The sequence below is a fragment of the Phalacrocorax carbo genome, chromosome 1 (genome assembly GCF_963921805.1).
Source record: "Phalacrocorax carbo chromosome 1, bPhaCar2.1, whole genome shotgun sequence".
Lineage (NCBI taxonomy): Eukaryota > Metazoa > Chordata > Aves > Suliformes > Phalacrocoracidae > Phalacrocorax > Phalacrocorax carbo.
The window spans coordinates 37,086,415-37,108,285 of record NC_087513.1 but is presented as its reverse complement, the minus strand read 5'-3'; the positions used below and the strand labels follow the sequence as shown (position 1 = coordinate 37,108,285).

Sequence of the window (21,871 nt, the reverse complement as noted above, 5' to 3'; positions counted from 1 at the left end):
GCATAGTCTTGTCTTTACAACCTGTCTTGTCATGCCCTGGTGGCCACTGAGACCTCCTAGGGTGTGGATGAGGAAGATGGAGAGAGTTGTAACCCTGCGTTTGTTAAAACAGTGAGCTTGCCTGAATTACGTAGTTGGCTGAGTAAGGCCATGTTGGCACTAAAAAAGCCAAACAACCCCCTCCAGTTCTCCGTATGTCTGTGTTTGATATACCTACTGCCATATTATATCTTTATATACAGCACACTCTAAACAGCACAGGAAGGCATAAATGCAATTTTATTACATAAAATCAAGTGAAATAGTCCAGAAGGTTGTAGCCTGTGTGAAATAAACACACGTACAAAGTACAGGAGGTTTCACGGGGCATAAATCAAAATTAACTTCATAGCTTCTTTCCTTCCTTCTCCCCAGTGCTGTTGCAGAGCTGCTAGCTGAAAAGCTGCCCTTCATCCTTCTCTTGCAGCAAACCACATGCTCATATATTATTAATACTGTTTCACTAGTAATGCAGGACATAAGTACTTTTCTAGAGTGTCTCAGGTTGCTTGTCAGTGTGTCTGTGCCAGCTCCATTGCTGCGGTTGCATTTCTGAGCATTGTTTTTTCAAGCGCTGATAATTTTTCAGGCAATAGCAATATCAACCAAAAAAGCGTGTTTGAGATGAGTCTTGACACCCAAGTTCTGAGCCCAAGAGGTGACTTGCTGTGAGAAACCACAAACCAAATCACTGTAGCCCTCTGGGCTTCCCTCACTTAGTTGCATAGCTTCAGAGGTCATAGGCTAGCCAGCTGCCCTTCCTAATCTGCTGATGAAACAAGTTAGCTTCAGCCCTCGCAACATGGTCTCTTCCAGCAACCTTCCGTCGTTGTGTAACAGTTGAAGGCCCTAGGGATGATGGTCCTTATGGTGGTTCCATAAAAGATGCTGGACTCAGCAATAGGGACCATTCTTTTGAAGGACACCAGCCTAAATGATGTCTTTTTCACCCTTTTTTTTTTTTTTTTTTTTTTTTTTATTATTATCTTCCTAAAGCGCAATCAGTGTGAGGCGCTATGCAGGAGGATATAAGGAAGGAGGTGAGAGAGGGAAGAAAACCTGATCCCTGTTTTTGGCTACTTACAGGACAAAATAAAGTGGGGCCTTTGGTCTTAAGTATTTGTAGTTATAATATAGTTTGTAGGTAAAGAACAGGTTTGGTTTTTTCTTTTAAAAAGGGGGTTGCAAATGGTTAAGTCACGTCAGCTTAGTCTTGTTTGCTATTTGTAACAAATATGTACAACAACTTGAAAATCCAGTAGGAATTATTGTCTTGATGGGCTTGTGGTTTAAGTCATTTGACTCTGATGCCCAGTGTTGACTCAGCTGCTACCCTTTTTCTTGGTGTCAGAGCATGACTGGCTCAATGCAAGGAATAGGGAGGAGCTCAGACTCCTCAAGGAGCTTTTGCCAGGGCTACCAGCAATGTAGGTGCAGCTGGAAGCTTTGGGACATGTTCGTGAGCAGTCAGGGATGGTAAAATTCTTCCTTCACATTCAGATCAGGATATCCAAGTTGGTGAGTGAGGCAGAGATATCAGCTATTCCCTGTTGGAAATAAAGGAAAGAACAAGAGCAAAGTCCATGACTGACTCATCCTTCCCAACAAAATGCTGTTCCAGGATTTAAACATCAGGGAAGTATTATCATGCTGGCTACTTGTAGTGATCTGTGCCTTTTTGTTAGGTTTAAGAGCTAATCTGTTTACAGTACAAAATGCCATTTAAATGCCTTCACTGAATTGTCTTTTACAGAAATGCACAAGTATAATGGTTATATACCCAAAATATTCTTGACTATGTGGTCTCCCATGAAGCACCCACTGCATTTTGCAAACCTCACTTGGTTCCGTTTTGGGATTTCACACCTAGTAATGTGCTATAGTACAGGAGCAGAGTCCTCCACTAGTTTCTTCTTTGTGTTTTGTTTGCTTTTTCTTTTTTCTATCCCTCCCCTAACCCTAATATGGGCCCTAGCTGTGGTTACTGGGAAATGTAAAGGTGGTTGTAAATGTCTATGCTACTCTCTTTAAGTCTGGGGCTTGCCTAGGTGATGCAGCGTGTATAGCTGTGTAATGCAGCACCATTTATTGATCCCAGGTCTATGCTGTATTTCAGTGAAGCAGGGGGAAGTTTGATCACCCTTAATTTCTAATTTTGTGCTGGTTTGTGTCACAGCCTTAGCGTTGCTTAAACATGCATCTCCCCGAAGCTCAAGCAGCCAGCCCGGATGGAGAGCCAGGCAGCAGGGGCTGGCAGGGGCTGGCAAGGGACCCACCACGGCACCTTCCCTACTCCCACTTGTCCCTTCCGCTCTGGCAGGGAGCACTGACTCGTGCGCTCAGGATGATTTTGGTAGCACCCTGAGGGCTTCGGGCAGGGGTGGGCTGGGAGGGAAGGGCAGCATGAAAGGAAAGGCTGGGGAGGGACAATTTTGTGGTATGAAGGGAAGCGTGTCCCTCTGGGGTGACAGACTTTTAACCAAAGAGGTTCCCTAGCACCTTGGCTCAAGCATATGAACCATGGGACTCTACAACTTATGAGAATGACAGCCGTCTATTTTTTAAATTTTTTTTATTTTTTTATTTCTCACTGTTAAAATTGCTCACCTTCTCACCTCATCAGTGTCAACAGCTGGATGTGTAAAAGATAGAGCACACAGGTATGTGGTAAACAGAATGAGAGCATGAGCATTTACTTCCCTTGTCTCTTGGCCATGGGAAAACTGCTGTGAAATGTGAAATCTCTGACAACCTGGACTATTGCAGTGAAGGACAAATGAGCACCAAATATCCTTCTAAGACTCTTCAGCACGTGAAGCTTGTCTTGGTTTAAGCGGTCGTGAAAGGTGAGAACAGGATTGGAGAGTTGGTTCACACTTTGACTGGGTACATGTCCTGTCATTGCTAACCATTTCATGTTAACAGTGTGAATCTAGTCATTGCTTAGCTTCTTGGTGGGTTTGGGGGTTTTTTTTATGACACTGTATTATGGTATAGCTGCTGCCATAGCCAATGATGTTCTACCTGATTAGGGTGTTACTCCAGTCCACCTCTTTTTCCTTGCAAGCAATAGGAGCAGCTAGGCATGTTAGATGTTTCCTTATGTTCACTTTTCCTTTTGGTGAAATGGATAATTCTTTACAGAAAATCTTTCCACAGGAAAAGAGATTTACATGTTGGTTCAAAGACAGAGTCCCTATGAAAAATAATGATTTTTTTTTTTTTTCTTTTTAAATCATAGCTGCTTGTTTCAGGGCACTGGGTCACTAATTAAGTGCAAGCTTTATAAATGTTGTTTGTCCTCCCCCCACAGGGCGTACAAAACCATTGAGGAAGATGACTTGAAGTTTCCCCTTATATATGGAGAAGGCAAGAAGGTGGGCACATTTGCTTTCCTCAGACCAAAGCAAGAAGAAATTCTGTTTACCACTCCATTTAGCCTGTGGCAGTCCAGTGTTTTCCACTCAGTATCTCTTTATTTTATCGTTTTGACAGCTTGAAAGAATATCTTGGTTCTGTCATAAATCATTCTCATGTCTGGGGGGCGGCGGGAAGAGCTCAACGTACTAAAAAGCATTTTTATAGCAAGCATAGTCATTTGCTGTTCAGTTTGCTTTTGTTTTTCTTTCATTTGTAAGTAGGCTACAATGAGACCATCTTAAATAATTGACTTGAAATGTTCCTGGTTTCATTGAAAAATATAACTAGACTGGGTGAAGATAGCAAAATACCTCATGTTTGCTGAAAACAAAGCAAGAGGATATTTAATAACATTTTAGAGTGCTCTGAGATGCAAAACCTTAATTTATGAAGGGGACGGGTCAGGGCAGGATTTGAGAGGTATAACAGCCCTTAACTGGATCTCTTTCAGCTTGTGTATGTGAACTCACTGTTGAATTTTTCTGATATGCTAATGCTGATAGTTTTTTCTTAAAAGGGAGAAAAGAACCATTCTGTTTGGGTGTACTTTGTTTCCAGCTCTGTGATTAACAACAGTGAGATCATTAGTGCTGATCCCAGCAAGCTTAGCTGGATGCAGCAATAGGATCAATATAAGGACGCAGTGGTGTCAGTTTGCCGATATTGGTATGCTCGCTGAGTTTCTAAATAGTGCTCCCCTGCTGCATTAGGTTCTTATCTCAATGCAAAAATACACACTTTTCAAAATTAGTCCAAGTTCTGAAGGTTCAGACCTGCAGCTTATCTCTGAATTTGGTTAGGTTTATAATTATTTGCAAAACATTTCATGCACATCTTTTTAATTTACTTTCTTATTGCCTTATGGAGCCAGGGGTTAGTGAGGCAAAATAATTTTGAGTCAGTTGCTCGCTGTTATTGATGCTGTGAGCTTTCTTGTTCAGAAGCTGCTGTGGCTAAGCTATAGTTTGGGGGAAGTGATACACAGAGCACGAGGTTCCCCATGAGGCAGTCTGCCTGGTCAGTCTTTGGAGAAGCGTTAATGAAGAAGAGCCCTGCACCTCTTGGGAAACAGCTCGTGTCGCAGACGAAGGTGCTTGGGGAAGGAAGTGGTAGATCTGAGGTAACAGCAGACCTGCCCAGGACCAGCTCTCCACAGGGGAGAGCACTGTGGTCGGTGCTACCACCACCTGTGTGTTCACACACAGTGCCTTTGGCACTTTTTTCTTGGTGGGGGAATATATATGGCAATACGTCAATGGGAAGAGGCTGCAGGTTTCTTAGGTGAGTAATCAGGCTCCTCATCCTTTTTATAAAACCTGTTTACTGACAGTATAATTTGCTGAAGGAATGCTCTCGTAGACTGGCATGGGACAGCAAGGCAACTGGGTTGATTTTCCATAGTCCCAGTTCCTTCCAGATGGCCACAGTCCAAGACGGGTGTACACAGACTGGGATCGGCATGAATATAAAGCTTGGAATAATGAGAGAAATGGAGATGGCATGAATGTGAAAAGCTTAGAAGTTGATTAGCTGTGTTAAATCTAGTGTTTCTGGGAGGAAAAAAGGGAATTAATCCCTAACTTGTAGCAGTTATGGAGTAGGAACGTTACCTCTTTCCCTATTAACACAATGCAAGTAATGAGATTTCACCCCATAGCTTCTCTTTATTTCCAGGCTCGAGTTATGGCAACAATTGGAGTGACCCGAGGACTGGGAGACCATGACCTGAAAGTACACGACTCCAATATATACATCAAACCTTTTCTGTCCTCATCTCCTGAGGTAAAACAGCCAAGGGTCAACTACCTGATTTGTGGGAGAGAAACAAATACACGTAGTGTGCTTATTTGTTCTTCCCAAATTGTCCGTTCTGGTTGTGGTCCAATCCAGGTAACATGCTGCCCTTCCCAAAGGTGCAGCATGTTAATAACATCCACGCAGTAGGAACATTATATGTTCCCCAGCTGTGTGCTCTGCCTCTGGTTGCTCCGGATCCCTGGCAGAGCATTGATGCCTTCTCATTCCCCAGTCTACTGTTACCCTGTAGCCTCACCATTTCGTGTGACAGACACCCACCTCTCCCCACCTTCTTGTGCTCCAACTCCCCTTGAGGTCTAGATCGTGCTACCTTCACAGAAGTTGACCAAAGTCTGTGTTCTTCAGAAGGGAGCACTGGATGTCTTCCGCAATGGAATAGTCCCCTGCATTACACAGCGGATACCAGATCAACTCTTAAGCAAGAAAATGCCATGAGCACTTGGAAGAGTGCTTTCTGCTTCCATCTCTCTGCCCCTTCACCTCCAGTTCTTAATTCTTTACGATGGTTTTGTGCAAACACCAAATAATGGCAGAAATGGCCATGTGTGTTCCCAAATGATGGGATAACAAGAGGATTATGCAGTATTTGTGTTAAAATGATGTAGGCATTTAAAACTACCCTTGACTTGCCTCACCACAAACAATTCCAGGTTTTGACCACCAGAGACATTGTAGTAAAGGATATCGAGCCTTCCAAAGGGATTTGAATGTTTTTGTTAACAAGAAACATGCAAACCTCGCTTTTTTTTTTCCCCCCTCTATAACTGCATTCCTGTTCCTACATCAAGGAACCGATGACGCACATTTTTCATAAAATAGCAAACAAGGGCAAGCCATCCAATGACAGCACAAAAAGAGGAGGCCCATGGCCCAAATGCTGAGAACCATCCACTGTCAGCTGGCTTGTTGGAGTTCTAACCATACCCAGTATTTGACCTTGAATTTATTGCTTGCTATAGCAGTGCGAGAGAATGAAAATACACAAATGACGTAATAGTGCTAGGAAGGAACCAAATTATTAAATTAACCTTGCTTAGAACATCTTGGAGACTTTAAAAATAAAAATTTAAAAAGTGCTGAAAGATTCTGGCCCTGAAGAAAAGGAGGAGATCTACAGGCAGCCCCTTCTTCGCATTTCCTTGCTGCCAGTCTAGTACCTTCTCTCTCCCCCCTTTGAATGTGTGGTATACCTCACCTGGGACCCGCTGCTGTTCTCAGCCAGGCAGGCAGCAGCTCTGCCCTCATCACTGTGATGGATTTGTTTAGTGCCAGCGAAATGATGCAATTCTACCTACTTATTTTTCTTTCTGGCATGCTGAGACCCAGTGTTTCTGGAGTATGTAATGGCTGCAGCACAGTATCTCAGCAGTATCATCTCTGCCAATTGCTGCTGCAGTGTTTGTCTGTGTGTATAAACCGAAGCTTCTCATGGGCTTTTCTGATTTGTGTGGAGTGTCTGTACGTGTTCAAATTCTGGAATATGACATCCAGTTCATATGCTATCCACGTTTCAGGATCTCTTAACTGCTTCACAAAAGGGGAGCAAAATTGGCTTTGTTTCTACATTCCCCTTACAGCTAAATTCTGCAGTAACGTACAAGGGCAGGAGGAGGAAAGACAGAGCACTAGCCACCTCAATTTAGAGACACTGGCAAAAAAAGCCCTGAATTTTATTAGGAAGTAACATACGCTCCAACTTGTCTTTCCATTGCACCTCCTTCTCTTAATCATCTCTTCCTTCTCTTCCCAGAAAGAGCCCTAGTGCTTTATCTCCTTGTGTTTTTCCCTGGCTTGTTCTGTCCCTACATGGACAGTGCACCTTGCACAGAAACCAGCATTAAGAAACAACATCTTTATGCTGCCATCTGGGAATCTTGGCACTTGGAGGTAAAGGCAATGGCGTCTAGCAGCAGTCATATTTGGCCCTTGTGCAGCATTGGATTTCAAATTGTTTATATAGAGGTAGGGAGGCACAATGCCTGGTTTCCAGACCTGGAAAAGGGGAGGCACAGGAAATTAAGGCACATAGTGAGTCGTGAGAGAGGGAGGATCCAAGTCCTCCGGCTTCTGTTTCTGTGCCGTAATTACATCGTCCTTTCCCAAGTTGGGGGACAATGTGGTGAGTTTTCAGAACACTTTACTTCCAGTGTAACAAAGCTCTGGTATGCCATGTCTACCAAAATTTAGCTGAAGGAAAGGTAAGCATCCCTGAGACTACATCCAGAAAGAGGCATAGAGAAGTAATTTGAGGGTGGTGTGAAATGATACTTTGATAGAGTGCCAGGCTATGGGAGGAGAAGTCATGGCGCCAAGACTGACAAATGTAATCAGGAGTCAGTGGCTCAGCTGTTACAAGACCAGATTTGGAGGACTTCTGCAGGTTGGTGAGCTCTAGAGAATTGAGCCTTTTATAATGAACTGGAGTAGCACAAAGCAGGCAAGCCATGGCTGAGGCTCTCTGGTATGGAATTAAATATTTATTTTTCATAATGGAACAGTTCATTTGAAAGCTTTCAGCAGGAAATTCTGCTTTTTAAAGCTCAGCAAGATCCGCCTTGTTGCAGCTGAAAAGCAGAATTTCATCCTGAGATTTTTTCGAATGGCAGCTCGGCCATTTGGTGGGAGAGGTGTGGCTCTGACGGCAGCATTTGGCCCTTGCCAGTGATGAAACTGAAGCCAGCCACCACAGCGAATGATAAGAAGGTAATGAAGGAGAATTTTTCCCCTTCTATTATGTTAGTGGAATCTTTCTGACAACTCCACAGGTATGTCAGAGGAGACCATTTTAGATTCACATCTGCCTTCTGGAGAAATCTTCAGGAATTACAGTGTTTAAAGGAACAAGCGAGGCAAATACTTAGAGAAGTACTGTTTGATTAAAAGGAATCAAGGTGGTTTCAAGAAGCAAACATTGCACTCGTAGCTTGAAGTCCTTCAGGGTTATGTCTATCAGAGAATTAGAAAAAATAAATGCAGTAGATGGTCTTGCATGAGCACTTTGATTTCTCAGAAAACGTTTGAGAAGCTGTTCTGCATCACAGGTTATTAATATAAAAGATATGAAGCTATAGACTAAGTGGAAAGTTGGCACAGTCTACTGGAAATTGGCTAAAGGGCAGGAAACAAAGGGTGGCAGTAAAAAGCTAAAAGGAGATTAATTGGTGAGTGCTGCAGGGAGCAGTGTTGGGACCCGCTTTTTATTATTTACATATAAATTACTTGGAGGGTGGTATTGAAAGATCTCATCGTTTGCCAGCGAAGCTGCGCTGGATAACACTGCGCATAAAAATGGACGATACAATTAAGAAAGGGCTTAATTTATTGAAGTAGCTGAGTTGATCAATAGTGCAGGCGAGTGAATGCGGGCTGTTGTTTGGCTCGAATTCCCCCGGGGCCGGCTGCTGAGGAGCACCTCAGGTGGCTGCAGGCTCGCATGTCACTCTGTTGTGAGCGGTTTTCAAGCCGCAGGGACTCGTGTTGGCTGCCTTTTAAAAACAAACCTGGCAAACAAGCCGCAGCGCCTTCGCAGAGCTGCTGTGATCCTTTTCGGCAGCCAAACGCAGGTTTTGTCTGGTGGGTAGGTCTGTTTGAAATGTAAATATAAAAACAGCCCACCTGTTTGTTCGTTGCTTGCCCAGAGCATTTTTCTCAGCACCCTTGACTGCATGTAGGTGAGCAATGAGAGTAACAAATATCTGGATTGAAGAAAGGTGTTACATGACAAACTGCATAACACGTGTTCAGAAAGATGTCGTGTGTGACTATGGGCTCTAGCGGTGTGTATCCGCTGTCACCTGTCAGCAGAGATCTGTAAGTACCAGTCAGGATAAAATATAGCGTAACCCAACTCTTACTGTTATGGACGTTTGTGCTACCAAGGTGGTGCTGCTTCCTTATCGTTGGCTTTTTACATTATCTGGTTACTAAAGTCAAGTTTAGGTAGTTAACAGATCAGCTGTTCCAAGTCAAGTAAGACATCAGTGGATGGTAGAAGTATGATGACCAAACTAGGCTCCTTTGAGGGGTGCCCTGATGCTCCAGAGAGACGTTAGAGTGAGGAAGTTCACCAGGGAGCACAGAAGGGCCGGGAAGCTGGGGGGAGTTGGTGGCAAGGCTCTTGGGACAGCACAGGAGGCAGAGGACAGGGCACAGGTAGCCCAGAGGATGAGTTCTGTGAAGCACTATCAGGATTGACATCTGGCTGCAGAAGCAATGAGTCATGAGGGAAAGCCTGTGAGGATTCTGGGTGGAATTTCTAGGAAGTATGTCAAGGGTACAGCACCAGTTAAAGAAACCTCTGTGCTGCAGGCCATTGTCTGGCCAGCATCAGCTGCGCTAGTGGGGCTACGTAATACTGTTTTGCAGTGCTTGCAGCTTGGTGCAAACTTCTGTTGTAGACAGAATATCACTGAAACCTCGCTGTTGTTTAGTTTCCTGAAATACAGCTACAGGAAGGAGGCAGTGGTTAGGTAGGTTGGCTCTGGAATTAGAAAAAAATATAAAAATTAGAAAGTAGTCATTCCCACTGGAGGCATTGAGCTGCTTTCGGTCATGTAAGATTTACAGAGCTGTGGGCTGCTTGTCATTGCATGCACTTAAGTAACTCCCTGGATCTCCCCTTGTCGTTCCGAAATTCTGGCATATCGTGCTGCCTCGCCTTCTTTGTACAGTGTGTGTGGAGTATGCCGTGGGGTGTTACACATTGTGGTGTGTGTGGAGTGGATGTTCAGTGGGTCCTGCTGGTCTCCATTACACATGCCCCGGTGTGCTGCCCAACCTGTGTGCCCCTGGGAGCTCTGCTGTGAAGCTGCTTCGTGTCCAGCTGAAGGCACGTGTCGCTACTGCAAGAGGCCCTCATTGACCAAAGAAAGAACTAGAACAAAGCCGCTAGCAGAAAAGTGAAGAGTTAGGAGCTGGCTTGTTTCTGCACCTGGGCAAGGTGGTCTGTGAGCATAACTTGAACCTACGATAGACTGGACAGCTCTAAATTAACTCATTTTTGTCAGCAATGTACTGGGGCACCTACAGCTGTATTTTAGAAACCTGAGGAAAGACAGAAAGAAAGAGCCTAGGAAAAAATCATGTGGATGTGGCTGCTCTAATGCATTGCTGCTCTGGTGACTGTAAGGCAGACAAAGCTGCATTTCAGTGAACATTTTGTTGCATGTCCAACCGGTCCTTTTATAGAAGAATCTTCCCTAAAGTTGCCCCAACCTTGCCTCCTGTAACCTTGGCACTCTCTTTTCCTTAGCCTGGGTACCAGCCTAGCACCCCTTATTGCTCACCCCACTGCCCTTCTCTGCACCTCTTCTGATATCTAGTTCCTTCTCAATTGCAGTCCTTTCTGGAGGTGCTCAGTTCACAAAACTTTTGCTTTTAGGATATACCTTGTTCCCAGATTACCCATAAAATCAGTGATTGCACTTTTTTTTTTTCTTTTCCCCCCAAACTAAACATGTTCTTGGTAAAATGATCTGTTCTTGGTGCTGCTCTAGCATTGAGCTACACCAAGGATTTGGACCTTTTGACCTGTGGATTGGCTGCAGGTAGCTTTGCCAAGTTTCTTATCTATCCCAGTGCCCCTCCCCAGTCAGACAAGATTGTTCATTTCAGGAGGATTCAAATCAGTGATGCATGGTCTTGGTTCCCTGCAAAAAAGGCTCTTGTGGTGTAATGTGTACTTGGCCTGGGTGGGAGAGCCATGATAGGTCTGTTTCCTAGTGCTGATTTCTGAAGCTTGGTTATTCCTGCGATGGCCTTGCTGCTGAGCGCATCCCTGAGCATTAACCCCGATGCTCTCTCAAATATTTGCCTGTACCCAAGAGATCTGACCAGAACATGTGGCACTTATTGATGGCTGTGTTGGCCAACTTAACCCCCACACCCCAGTGATTTCCGAGTTGAAACCCTGGGCTGTTATAGGCTGAACTAAATTTTGGGGAATGCGTACTATGACAGCTACTGGCTTCTGTGCAGTGGGCTTGAGAGGAGAGCTGTGCTGCATATAGGGATCTTTTCTATAACAGTGTTCCCACTCAGTCTGAATAAGGAGTTATGCTCTAATGAAGACAGTATCTTGCTTTGACTTTAATCCTCTCCAAAGTCCTTATTCAGCTGCTACCTTAGATAATGAAGTGAAGGTTACATTTTACAAATGACCTTCTTGTGCTTTTGACTGAAAGGCGAACAAGTAAGGATTAGCAGTCAGGTCTAGATGATTTTTTTTTTCCCCTCCAGTACTGGTTGTAGTCCCATAAAATCATAATTACATTAAAAGGTCCAGGCATTTTATGTGCATTGCCTGCTCCATGGCTCCTAAGGGGGGAAAGCACCAGGAGGGAGAATAAAACAGCTCGTATTTTCTAGTTATGCCAAATGCTTGTTCTGACAAATTTCCCGACTGCCGCTGCTGTTAGTGGCGCCCGAGGCCGGAGCAGGGTGCATGACGAGGCGCACCGCTTCCAAACTTCAGTACAGATGGATCGTTTCCTCCTGTCGGCCTTGCCAAGGTTGTCACACTTGTTTCAAACTGTGGTTCTTGCTGTGGTAATTAAAGTGCTCCGTGAGTGCTTCATGACGGCTCCCCATTGCAACCTGGAAATTGCAGGCGGTTTGTCAGCTGGAATACTGTGTGCGGGAAGGAGAGTTACACCCAACTGAAGGCTCGGTTTAAAACACTTGCCATGACCTTTCTTTGTGTTCCGGCTCAGCTGACAGCCTCCTGCCCCACCCCGTGTCTGCCCCCTCTGCTCCTGGCTTTCCCCAGCCTTGTCGGGAAGAGGATGATGGAAGTCGTTTTAAAGGCAGGGTGTTAGGGATGTGCCAGCAGGAGTGGTCAGCCTGACTGTGGCTGCAGACTGGCAAGGTGAAGCCAGTGGACATTTTAATAGTGTGCTTAAGCTTGGAGGTTCACTTTTGTGCAGATCTTGAATCAGTCTCTACCTACTGAACTCCTTACAGATACACATAACTAAGCAGGTAAACAGTTTTTCTCTGTTTTGTGGAACTACTCACTTCCTCAGGCATAATTCTTGAGTGCAGCAGCAGCCTCAGGTCTAGAAAAATAAATGCGATGCCTTCTGCGACGCAGGCATTTCTGAACATGTGCAATTTATCTGGCAGAGCTAAATGGATCTGGACAAAGAGTGAAAACAATTATTTGTGAATATTTTATTAGAAAATATCAAAAATTCATCAAATAAATTATTCAGCTTCCATATGACTGGCCCTGGTGATGCTAGAGAAGAGCCTCACACACCGAAATCAGGCTGCCAGGTGGGGGAGGCTTCGGGTGCTGCTGGCAGCAGGTGGCATGGTGCTTTACAGCCTGGCTTAGGGATGATTGCATCCACGCCGGCTGGAGTCACGCACGTGAGCCACGCTGAGCCAGGGCAGGAAGGGTTGCTGTCTCAAGGGCTAAATTGGAAACAGACCCCAGCAGTGCTGCGGGAGAGTTATTCCAGTGCCCTGGCCAAACCTGCTAACTCGCAGCCAGACTCGGCAGCGTGTCACAAACGGGTCCGATGTTCTCTCCTTCACGGATGTCTCTTGGGTTGTTTTTTTTTGTTTGTTTTAGGTGAGAGTCTATGACCTTCTGCAGTATGAGCATGGGCCAGATGATGTTCTGATCCTAGCTACTGACGGACTCTGGGATGTGCTTTTGAATGAAGAAGTGGCAGAAGCTGTCACTAACTTTCTACCAAACTGTGACCCCGATGATCCCCACAGGTTCGTGCTCATCCCTGATTTTCTAACTTGTCTGCGGAAAAGTGCGTTCTGGTAACGTATTTTTTGTAGAAAGTATGATATGAATAATGTTTAGTAAATACGCAACACTTAAAAGAAGATATTTTTATGGAGCCTCTACAGCAAATGGAGAGGGGTGGGGGGCGTCTGTTATAACTCAGAATTGCCTGCCTTCAAAGGAAAATTTGTGGGATCACAGTATCTTGGCCAGGGATCCATTTTGTTTGCTCTGCGAGGCCTGGTGGAAACTGTAGGAGGCTGAGGTCTTAGCAACAGGTTTCTGTCTCCAGCAGTCACAGATTTCCACTTAACTTTCCTCTGGATAGTCCTTTAGCACTAAAGATTTTTTCTCACTAGGACATCGTCAGCATATATCTCCCTCTCTCTCACTGTATGTATGTATGTATAAATACTGCACAGTGTGGTTCCCACTCATTCCTGGTCATGCTGTGACCTTTAAGCCCACCTTCAGTAGGGGATGCTCAGTGCTACCAGCTGCAGGACAAGTGTGTGACAAAATAGGTGGAACGTCTGACTCAATTTCATTTAGTTGGATTCTGTTTCATTTCGGTTCTAACCTACCTAATCCTCTTCATTTTCCTTTCTTTATCACCTCTTACATGACCAGTTCTTCTCTTTAAAACATATCATCAAGCAAACAAACAAGTTCCCAAACAGCTAGCTAGAGCGCTGGTTGCCTTGAGTGAGTCCATCAGTCTGTCTGCTGCCGAGTTCGGTGTCACTGTGAATTAAAACATTATGCTAGAGATCAGAAGTCTCTTGTTTGTAAAAGGGAGGACTGTGAAAGTGGAAAGAGCTTTATCCTCCCCTAGGGACTGTTCAGGAAGGGAAGTGTGTGTTGCTTCTGAATTCAGGCCTGGCCATTGCTGTCTGCTGCCCTCGCCCTGAGCTGGGAGTGGGGAAAAGCTTTTTACACATCCCCAGCTAGCCTGCAGAAAGCAGAGCTTCAGAAATAAGCTCTGAGATATCTCGGGAGCCAAGTGAAGACATGCGGGACAGTGCGAGAACTCAGGTTACAGTTGTTTAGATGTGGCAACTCTTGAGGACATGGGGAAACCCATCTAAAAATGCTTGGCGTTTCTCATGTTTCGAAGTGGTCATCTTCACAGGGTCAGTCCTGTTCTCCATCAGCAGACAGGGAAGGTAACTGGGACACCCTGACCGCCACTTGGGTTTTGAAGTGAGAGCAGCTCCAGAGTAACTCACGAGCGGCATTTTCTTGCCCTAACACTTATAAACGTGGAATGCAAAACAATATTTTGCTGCAAGCACTTAGTCTTCAGGTGAATGGAGGGTTAACATGAAGCTGCAACTGCAATATTCTGACCTTCCCCACCCCCTTGTGCTGAAGAGGAGATGTGGTGCGAATGACAGCCAGGACACCCTCTACTTCGGCAAGACATGGAAGCGTCTCTCTCTTCTCTCTGGGAGGAGATCAGGCAGGATTAGCGAGGGGCACTTCCAGGGCATCTAACACTGTGCTATGCAGATATGCCATTAATTTACAGTAGGAGGACACGACCCACCCAATCTACTTTCAGTTATTCCCTAGCACTGTTCAGAGGTGCTGGGGAGCTTTTGGTCTCATTTCTGCGCCCCTGAGTCTCCTCTTGCAAAGGCACCTGGTAAAATATAATACCTCTGCCCTGCTCTGTCTCCATTCTCATCTAGTAATTGGGAAAGGTTGGCTCTTCCTACCGTCCTTGCTGGTCCTGTCTGTTGTGAATACAGTCTGGGTGTGTTGGGTGTCTCTTGTTCCTTTTGGTCTTCCCAAAGCTGGTGATGGCCACCACGTTTGCTGCAGTAGGAGCGGGAATCCTTTGTTTGATCTTTTGACTTGTTAGGTGAGTAAATTTTCATCCATTATAAAACACTTATAGGAATCAGAGACACTAAAGGAAAAAAAGACATTTAGATTTGTTTGTGCTATTCTAGCCCCAGTAATTGTGAGGGATTAGTCCCTGTTTGTGCCAGCGTGAGTACAACACACTCCAGAATTGGGCCTGCTTTATTATGAGTTAGAACAAACACGTTTATTAGTGTTTGACCTACTGGTCTTTGAATGGACATCTGAATTGAAAATTAATTTGTTCTTTTAAGTAACTTTGTGCCAGGTCATTTAGAGGCTTACAAATAGCAGTGGCAAGACATTTCTCACAGCAGCTTGCAAAAGGTAATTAGAGCAGTCCCTCATAGAGTTTACAATGATATTTATGAAAATTACCTTTGTGGAATTGCTCTTGCTGCTTGGTTGTAAAGAATATTTAAAGGTTTTAAAGTACTGTGTGAGGGGTTTTACATAATTACTTCACAGTGGTCCAAATCAGGTATAACTAATGAATTTACAATAACACAGCAGCTCATACTGTGGAGCTGTGTTCATTCCTCTCACTAGTTGGTGACAGGGAAATCTTGTTTGCTGTATTATCAGTGCTATGTTTAAAGGAAATGTTATCCCACAAAATGTCAGGTTCTCTGATGGGTGTAGTGACAGTCTGTGGTGAGGTGATCAGCTGGAAATGTGAAATCTCTAGGGGCGTAGAAAACTTGTCAGAACATAAGAGACTTGGGCTTGCCCCCTGGGTATACTGTGGTCTTCTGGAGAACCTGCTTGTGGAGCAGTCTCTGGATCTGCTTGACCCAGTAGCCTACTTATTCCCTGACAGCAGCATATTTTAAAAAAAAAAAAAAAAAAGCTAGGGAGGAAGATTTTAGAGCCGCAGAGTACTTCTCTGTTACATAATTAGCTCTTAGAGGGAACAATATCCCTCCTATTTGAATTAGAAGTAATTTTATAGCCTGATGGGTAAGAGCTTACAGCCCTCAGCAATGCTCTTGGGACTCTCTCTTGCTGATATTTACTGTCAGAACTGTGAGTGTTTGTTACCCACAGAAAAACATCTTTAAATTCTGTCAAACGTAGCATGTGCCTGGGCTTCTCCAAGTGCAGGGAGAGCAAAGTCCTCGGGTCTGTCTTCACCCAGACATGCAGACACGGCCTCCGGGGATTTGGTCAGCGGGTGATGGGCACAGACTCAATTAAAGAACAGTTCCTGTGTGAGGGCTGTGATGGAGTGAGGGAGCTGGGGTGTAGCTGGATTTCTTAGCCAGCTCATTTCTTACGGGTGTTGTGGCAGACAAGAGCATGAAGGGGACCCTGAGTGAAGAACAGGTGGTAGCGACACACTGCTGCTTTCCATACATCATCTCTCTGAATAGGTATGAAGATCGAGAAGCATGATTCTTGCCCATTTCCTTCAGCTGCACTTACGCAGGTTTACCCACTGACCTTGGGAACCTTTTCCTTCTCATCCTCCCTCCTGTCCTTTCTCATTCCCTCTCACTCTCTCTCTCACACTAGCTAGAGATTTATGAGGATGCTGCGGAGTCGCTCCACCTCTGTTGGGTGTGAGAAGATAAGAAGCTGCTCAGACAGCAGCACATTTCCCCCACTGTCACCATTTCTCCTGCAGTACTTTCACTGATCAATACTGGAAGCTTCAGCAGAAAAAAAAAAAAATATTTATTCTTAAAACACAAAAGTTGCATTCCAGTGAGGCTGTTCATTAAGGGGAAGTGGATGCTTTAAAACTACTTCAGCAGTTCTCTAATGCTGTCTCGACAACTGAATCCCAAGTTCACAGCACTGGAGAATAAAGCATTTGGTAATGGACTGCTGCTGCTATTCATCTCCAGGTACAAGAGACTCACCCTGTCTCCTCTAGTGCGAAGTTGAACAGCATTGCTCCAATTCAGCTTTACACAAGGAGAGGAATATGTTACCTCGCTGCTGCTTTCACCTGTTCTTTTTCCTTTGCTTCAATTTGCAGGTTTTCTTGTGTATGTCACAGTCGGTCTGTGAGAGAATTTCTGGTTTATTAAAATGCCTTTTTTTTATCTTGCCCTCTCCAAACATTAAGCAGCAAAAGCTTCACACGATCAAGAGCAATACTCATTCCTTTGTACTCTTTAGATGTGGGGAGGCCTTGTAAATTAGAAAAAGGAGGAAGGCAAAATTTTCTCCCAGAACGATGGGTGTTTTCTTCTTTTAAATGCTGACAATAGCTGAGAAATCCTTGGAAAAGATGTTCTAGCCAAAATTCGCTCAGCATCAGGCATGCTGTGAACAAATATTCCAGTTTCTCACTTGCCACGTGGAGTCCTTTTGTTCCTCAGCCCTGCATCTGATTTTGGGGATTTGGGAGCTGGGGAGTGCAAGTATGTATGTTTGGGTGGTTTTCCCCTTAGAAAATACAATTTCATGTTGCATTAGGATGGTAGGGGCAGTGCTTCTTGTTATACCTTGCCGTTATAGCTCGCGGTCATTGGTATAGGCTTACCTCGGAACCTGCGGACAGCGTCCACGTGTGTATGCAAGCCTTTGTGTTAGAGTTCGTGCCTTGGGCCCTTCTCTTATTGCTAAATCTTTTGTCAAAACTAGTGAGGGCTGGAAATTTCACTGCTCAGTACCTTTAGGAGCAGGGGGTGCATTGCTTCTGTACAACATCACTTGGATATAACATCAGACCTTTTAGGTAGTCAAATGTTGGTTTATTTGCATTGAAGAAATCTTTTTAGTAGAGCAAATAAATCTCTTCCTGGTTCAGAGCAGTCATTTGAGTTTATGGCATCAAAACTGTAGAAATAGAACATAATTAGGTTTTTTTCCTTCTTTTATCCCCAGAGAGCAAATAAAGTCTCTACTGGTAGGAGTTACCATTTAATAATGCATTCTCTAGTGACAATTTCTGGGGTTAGGAAAGTCCTGGATACTCACTTAACAAACTTCCCACACGCACACTGCTTGTGATCAGTGGAGATCTTGTTCCTTCCCATTCCTCGGGTGAGATCTGGGCAGATCACTACTGGCCAAGGATCCTCGCTAGAAAAAGGGGTCTTGAAATGCAGGCTGTTCTTGTCCTTCCTGGTTTCTGGAAACTACAGATGTGTGCTTTGCCTTCTGGTGGCCTGTGTGTTTGGCTTTGTAGAGCCCCACATCATCTTGAAGGCTGATACTTAGCCTTCGAATAAAACACAGGCAGCCATGATATTGAACTCTTTTTTTTTTTCTTGTCAGTCTGTTTAATTTAACTGTTCAATTAATTTTTAATTACCAAATCATAGAAAAGCTAGTCTGCACCCAACCAAATTCAAAACATCTCAGCCAGGTGTTGGGCTGGTGAAGAAAAACACATGACAGTAGCTGTTTACCCATGATGGGACTTCTGTCAGAGGAAACTTCTAAATGAGTACACAGATGTGTTGACTGAGTAACAGCAGGTAAAATGATGAGGGAGAACACATCAGAGCACATGACGGAGCACTGCCATGCACCACCTTTTGGACTCTGACACCTTTCTGCCCCCAAGCAGTATCTGTTATTTTTTTCAGAAATGCACAGAAATGACTCCCACAAATGCAATGCCACTCAGCCCAGCACAGGCTGGGAGTTTTGAATCAACATGAAACTTGGTATTTCACTAAATTAAGCACTTGACAACTCACATTCACACAGTTTTCACTGAACTCATAAATGTGAGAGGACTGTGGGGCTCTGTTAATCTGGCTGTATTAACTCTAAGTTTCCTTTTCCAGTTTCAGAATAGAAGAGATTTAAAAGTCATTCTACAATCAAGGAAACAGACAAGCTAGTCTACCCGGTTTAAAGTGTAATTTGGATTTTATTTTTAGTTCTCTATTACTTGCTTTCAAATGACTTTGTTATAGTTTGTCTCTGAAATAGTTGAGCCACATTTACCTTCAGGTGTGTCAGTGAACAGGGGTGTAGCTTTCAACAGCAAGTAGTGTTATTTAGGGTCCTCAATTTTTCAGACTACTCCTAGAAAGCCAATTTGTTAAGGCAAGTGTGTTAATATTTTTCTGAAAACTGGTGAAGCCAGGCACCCAAAATAACCAGTGACTTTTTGATCGATTGGTGTCTGTCAAATACCTTTAGATTCTGATGCAGGAGCCATCACTGAACTGGAAGGGGTTGCTTCCACGGCTATGCCGTGGTTTGCATTTCTCCTCCCTGCTTCTGAAGCACTGGGAAGCTTGTCCTGGTAGCTCACAACAGTAAATCTGGCAGGCTATGAAAACCCACTTTCCTCACGAAGACGAGCACTCCCTGGCTGTATTCTGCCTTCTCCACAGGTACACGCTGGCGGCACAGGACCTCGTGATGCGAGCCAGGGGAGTGCTGAAGGACCGGGGCTGGCGAATATCCAATGACAGGCTGGGCTCTGGAGACGACATCTCTGTCTACGTCATCCCTTTAATACACGGGAACAAACAGTCGTGAAAGTAGCACCAAGAGTGGTTATAGAACAGGGATCTTTTCGGGAAGGGCCTGTAAGAGACTGTTTTTCGTGATCTGACCGGGACACTTCCAATTGATGTAATCTATTCAAAACTAACCCTGGAGGGGTATTTTTCTGCCCGAAAGGTAGGGCTCTGCACATATACTGTATATGATTAAAGATAACCCTTAAGATTACAGTTTCCCTATAGAAATGGTTTTGGTGCTTAACAGGAATGGGATTTAAATGCTGCTAGCCTATTATGGATTCTGTTGTCCCTCCAAGTGGGGAATTAATGTTTTTTTCTCAGTTTACCATGTGGCTTCGAAGAGCCATTTCAGTTGTGAAAGTAGAAGTGGGTATCAGAAGCCAAGGAGGCTCCTGAAATCTACCCCCATATATTCAGAAGGTGACTTGGGTCACATCTCATTTAAAAATACCTATATATACATATATGAGACTCAAGAGTTCTCTTCTTTCAGAAAGTTGCATTCGTGACTTACCTATGGGCAACTTCAAACTTGTATAATCCTTCTAACCCCAATTTCCTCTCCTGTCTCTTCTTCAGTAGACTATACTCCTGTATTTTAGTAAGAGAACTGAAATTATTTTCAGCGTGAGTATGCCTGTTTACTGCAGTTAAAACAGCCACCTGCAAAATTGTCCAGGAGAAATAGGTCACAGTTCTGTATGGCAAGATTTATTTTGGTGTAAGGAGTTATTTCTCAAGATTCCCTGTTGTGCATATACCAGGGTTATGCAGAGCACGCCACCGCAGCTTTGTGATGTTTACCTGGAGGCCATAGTTTCTTTGGGATTAGAGATTTTCATTCATTGAATGGTTCTGCCTGCTTTATCCTGTTGAAAGGATCCCTGACCGTACAGCTTTTGCATCAGTTGGGATTCGCTAAATTTATTTGGGTTCCTGAGTGTATTTTTTTGTTGGATTCCTACTTGAAGTGATGGTATTGTTCTTGTTATCAATTTGGATACCCAGATAGTGATTATTTAAAAGTCGCTTCACTTCTTCCTGCCTCTTTTATTATACAGTATACTTTTGCCTGCTTGACTTGGTCATCAGAAAGCGGCAGCTTGTAACTGTTTCCTCTTGGTGTTGAGGACTGTAGTCAAGGATCAAAAGATCACTGTGGTAGAATCAAGCCCTTGGCTAGCTTCAGCAGCTTTTTTTTCTTAGCAGTGGCAAATCACTTCAGATAAAGGAAATCTGAGTAAAACATTATCAGACTAAAAGTAATAGTCCAAGAGGGAAACAACTGAGCAAATCTGCAGCTTGATCTGGCTGCCTATTCTTCAAGCAAGCAGATCTCCTACTTCATTGGCAGGAATTGAAGAAAAAAATTCAGAAGGTTCTAGTGTATAGGCAGATATATGGGCTGGGGAGCCACACTCAAGGTAACTTACCCTCTGACCGCATTCCTTTGGAGCTGCTTATCTGGCTCGTACTTCTTGGATAGCCAAAAGATAGGGGGCTGACAGAATTGTAGGGCACTGACTAGGCAGCTCACAAATGTTGTGTCCTTTCTAGAGGAGGAGGAGGATGCTGTGCCCTTTGCAGACTTTCTCCTGAACAGGCGTGTCCTAGAGCTTGCCAGTTTTGTAATTTATAATGTGCTATGTAAACACCGCGCAGCACATGTGCGGCATAGCTGCCCAGATGTTTTATTTGATTGCATCCGGAAGTACATGTGCAATGGTCTCAGTGGATTTAAACTACCCTTGCTCTAAATCTCTAGACCCAGGAGGAGTTTCAGGTTGCGAGGAGGCAATGCAGAGTGTGTAACGGCTCAAACATGCAGCAAACTGCATGATTTTAGCCTGAAAACTTCTGTGCATTCCCCATTGCCTGCATGTGATAAAGCTGCGGAGAACACGGACGTTTTGTATTCTAGAGCTTCAGCATAAATCCGTGGCATATCTGATTATGTGTTGTCATGCTTTATCTATTTTTTCCTTTTTTTTTTTTTTCCCCTTTACCTCTTCTTCTGTGTGCGGCTGGGTGAAAAGAAAGGTTTGGAGTCTAGAATATTTATCACATGGCCCCTTATATGTTTTAAAGTTTAAGCAAGAGATCTTCTCTTGCAGGGTTGGGTTTTTGGGGGTTTTTTTTTGGCCTAATAAACTTGTAAACATGCTTTTCATGCTCTGTGTAACTCCTGTTGTGTCTTCACTAATGCAGTTGCGTAGTCCTCTAGCAATTCAGATCCTCTTTCACAATGAAACTAATGCTGGCAATTCCAGCGGAGTTGTCTGAACAGCAAAGAAGCTGGTGCTTGCTGGTACCAACTACAAGCCTGAGTCAAATATTTCAGTGCCCACACATTCTTAGTCTTCATTATTTAGTAACATGGTGTCAAGACACATACCAGTCATTATGAAACCACTGAGTACAATGTGGTGGAAATAAATTTCCAGTGTAGCATTTGCCAAAATTCAGAAGTGTAAATTCAAGGCAGTGCACCTTCTCGTTCAGGAGTGTTTTTAAACATCCCCTGGAGAGAGATGGGCTA

At 44.1% G+C, this 21,871-nt stretch overlaps 1 protein-coding gene across 1 annotated transcript in view; it reads left to right on the top strand.

Moving 5' to 3' along the window:
• PPM1H (protein phosphatase, Mg2+/Mn2+ dependent 1H) overlaps positions 1-21,496 on the top strand; it is a 139,020-nt gene extending 117,524 nt beyond the window's left edge. The window contains exons 7-10 of the mRNA XM_064448579.1: positions 3,353-3,416; positions 5,134-5,241; positions 12,854-13,005; positions 19,198-21,496. Of these exons, the coding sequence (XP_064304649.1) occupies positions 3,353-3,416; positions 5,134-5,241; positions 12,854-13,005; positions 19,198-19,345 (472 nt within the window). The 3' untranslated portion in view covers positions 19,346-21,496. The remainder of the gene's footprint in view (positions 1-3,352; positions 3,417-5,133; positions 5,242-12,853; positions 13,006-19,197) is intronic.
• The last annotated feature ends 375 nt before the right edge of the window (positions 21,497-21,871 follow it).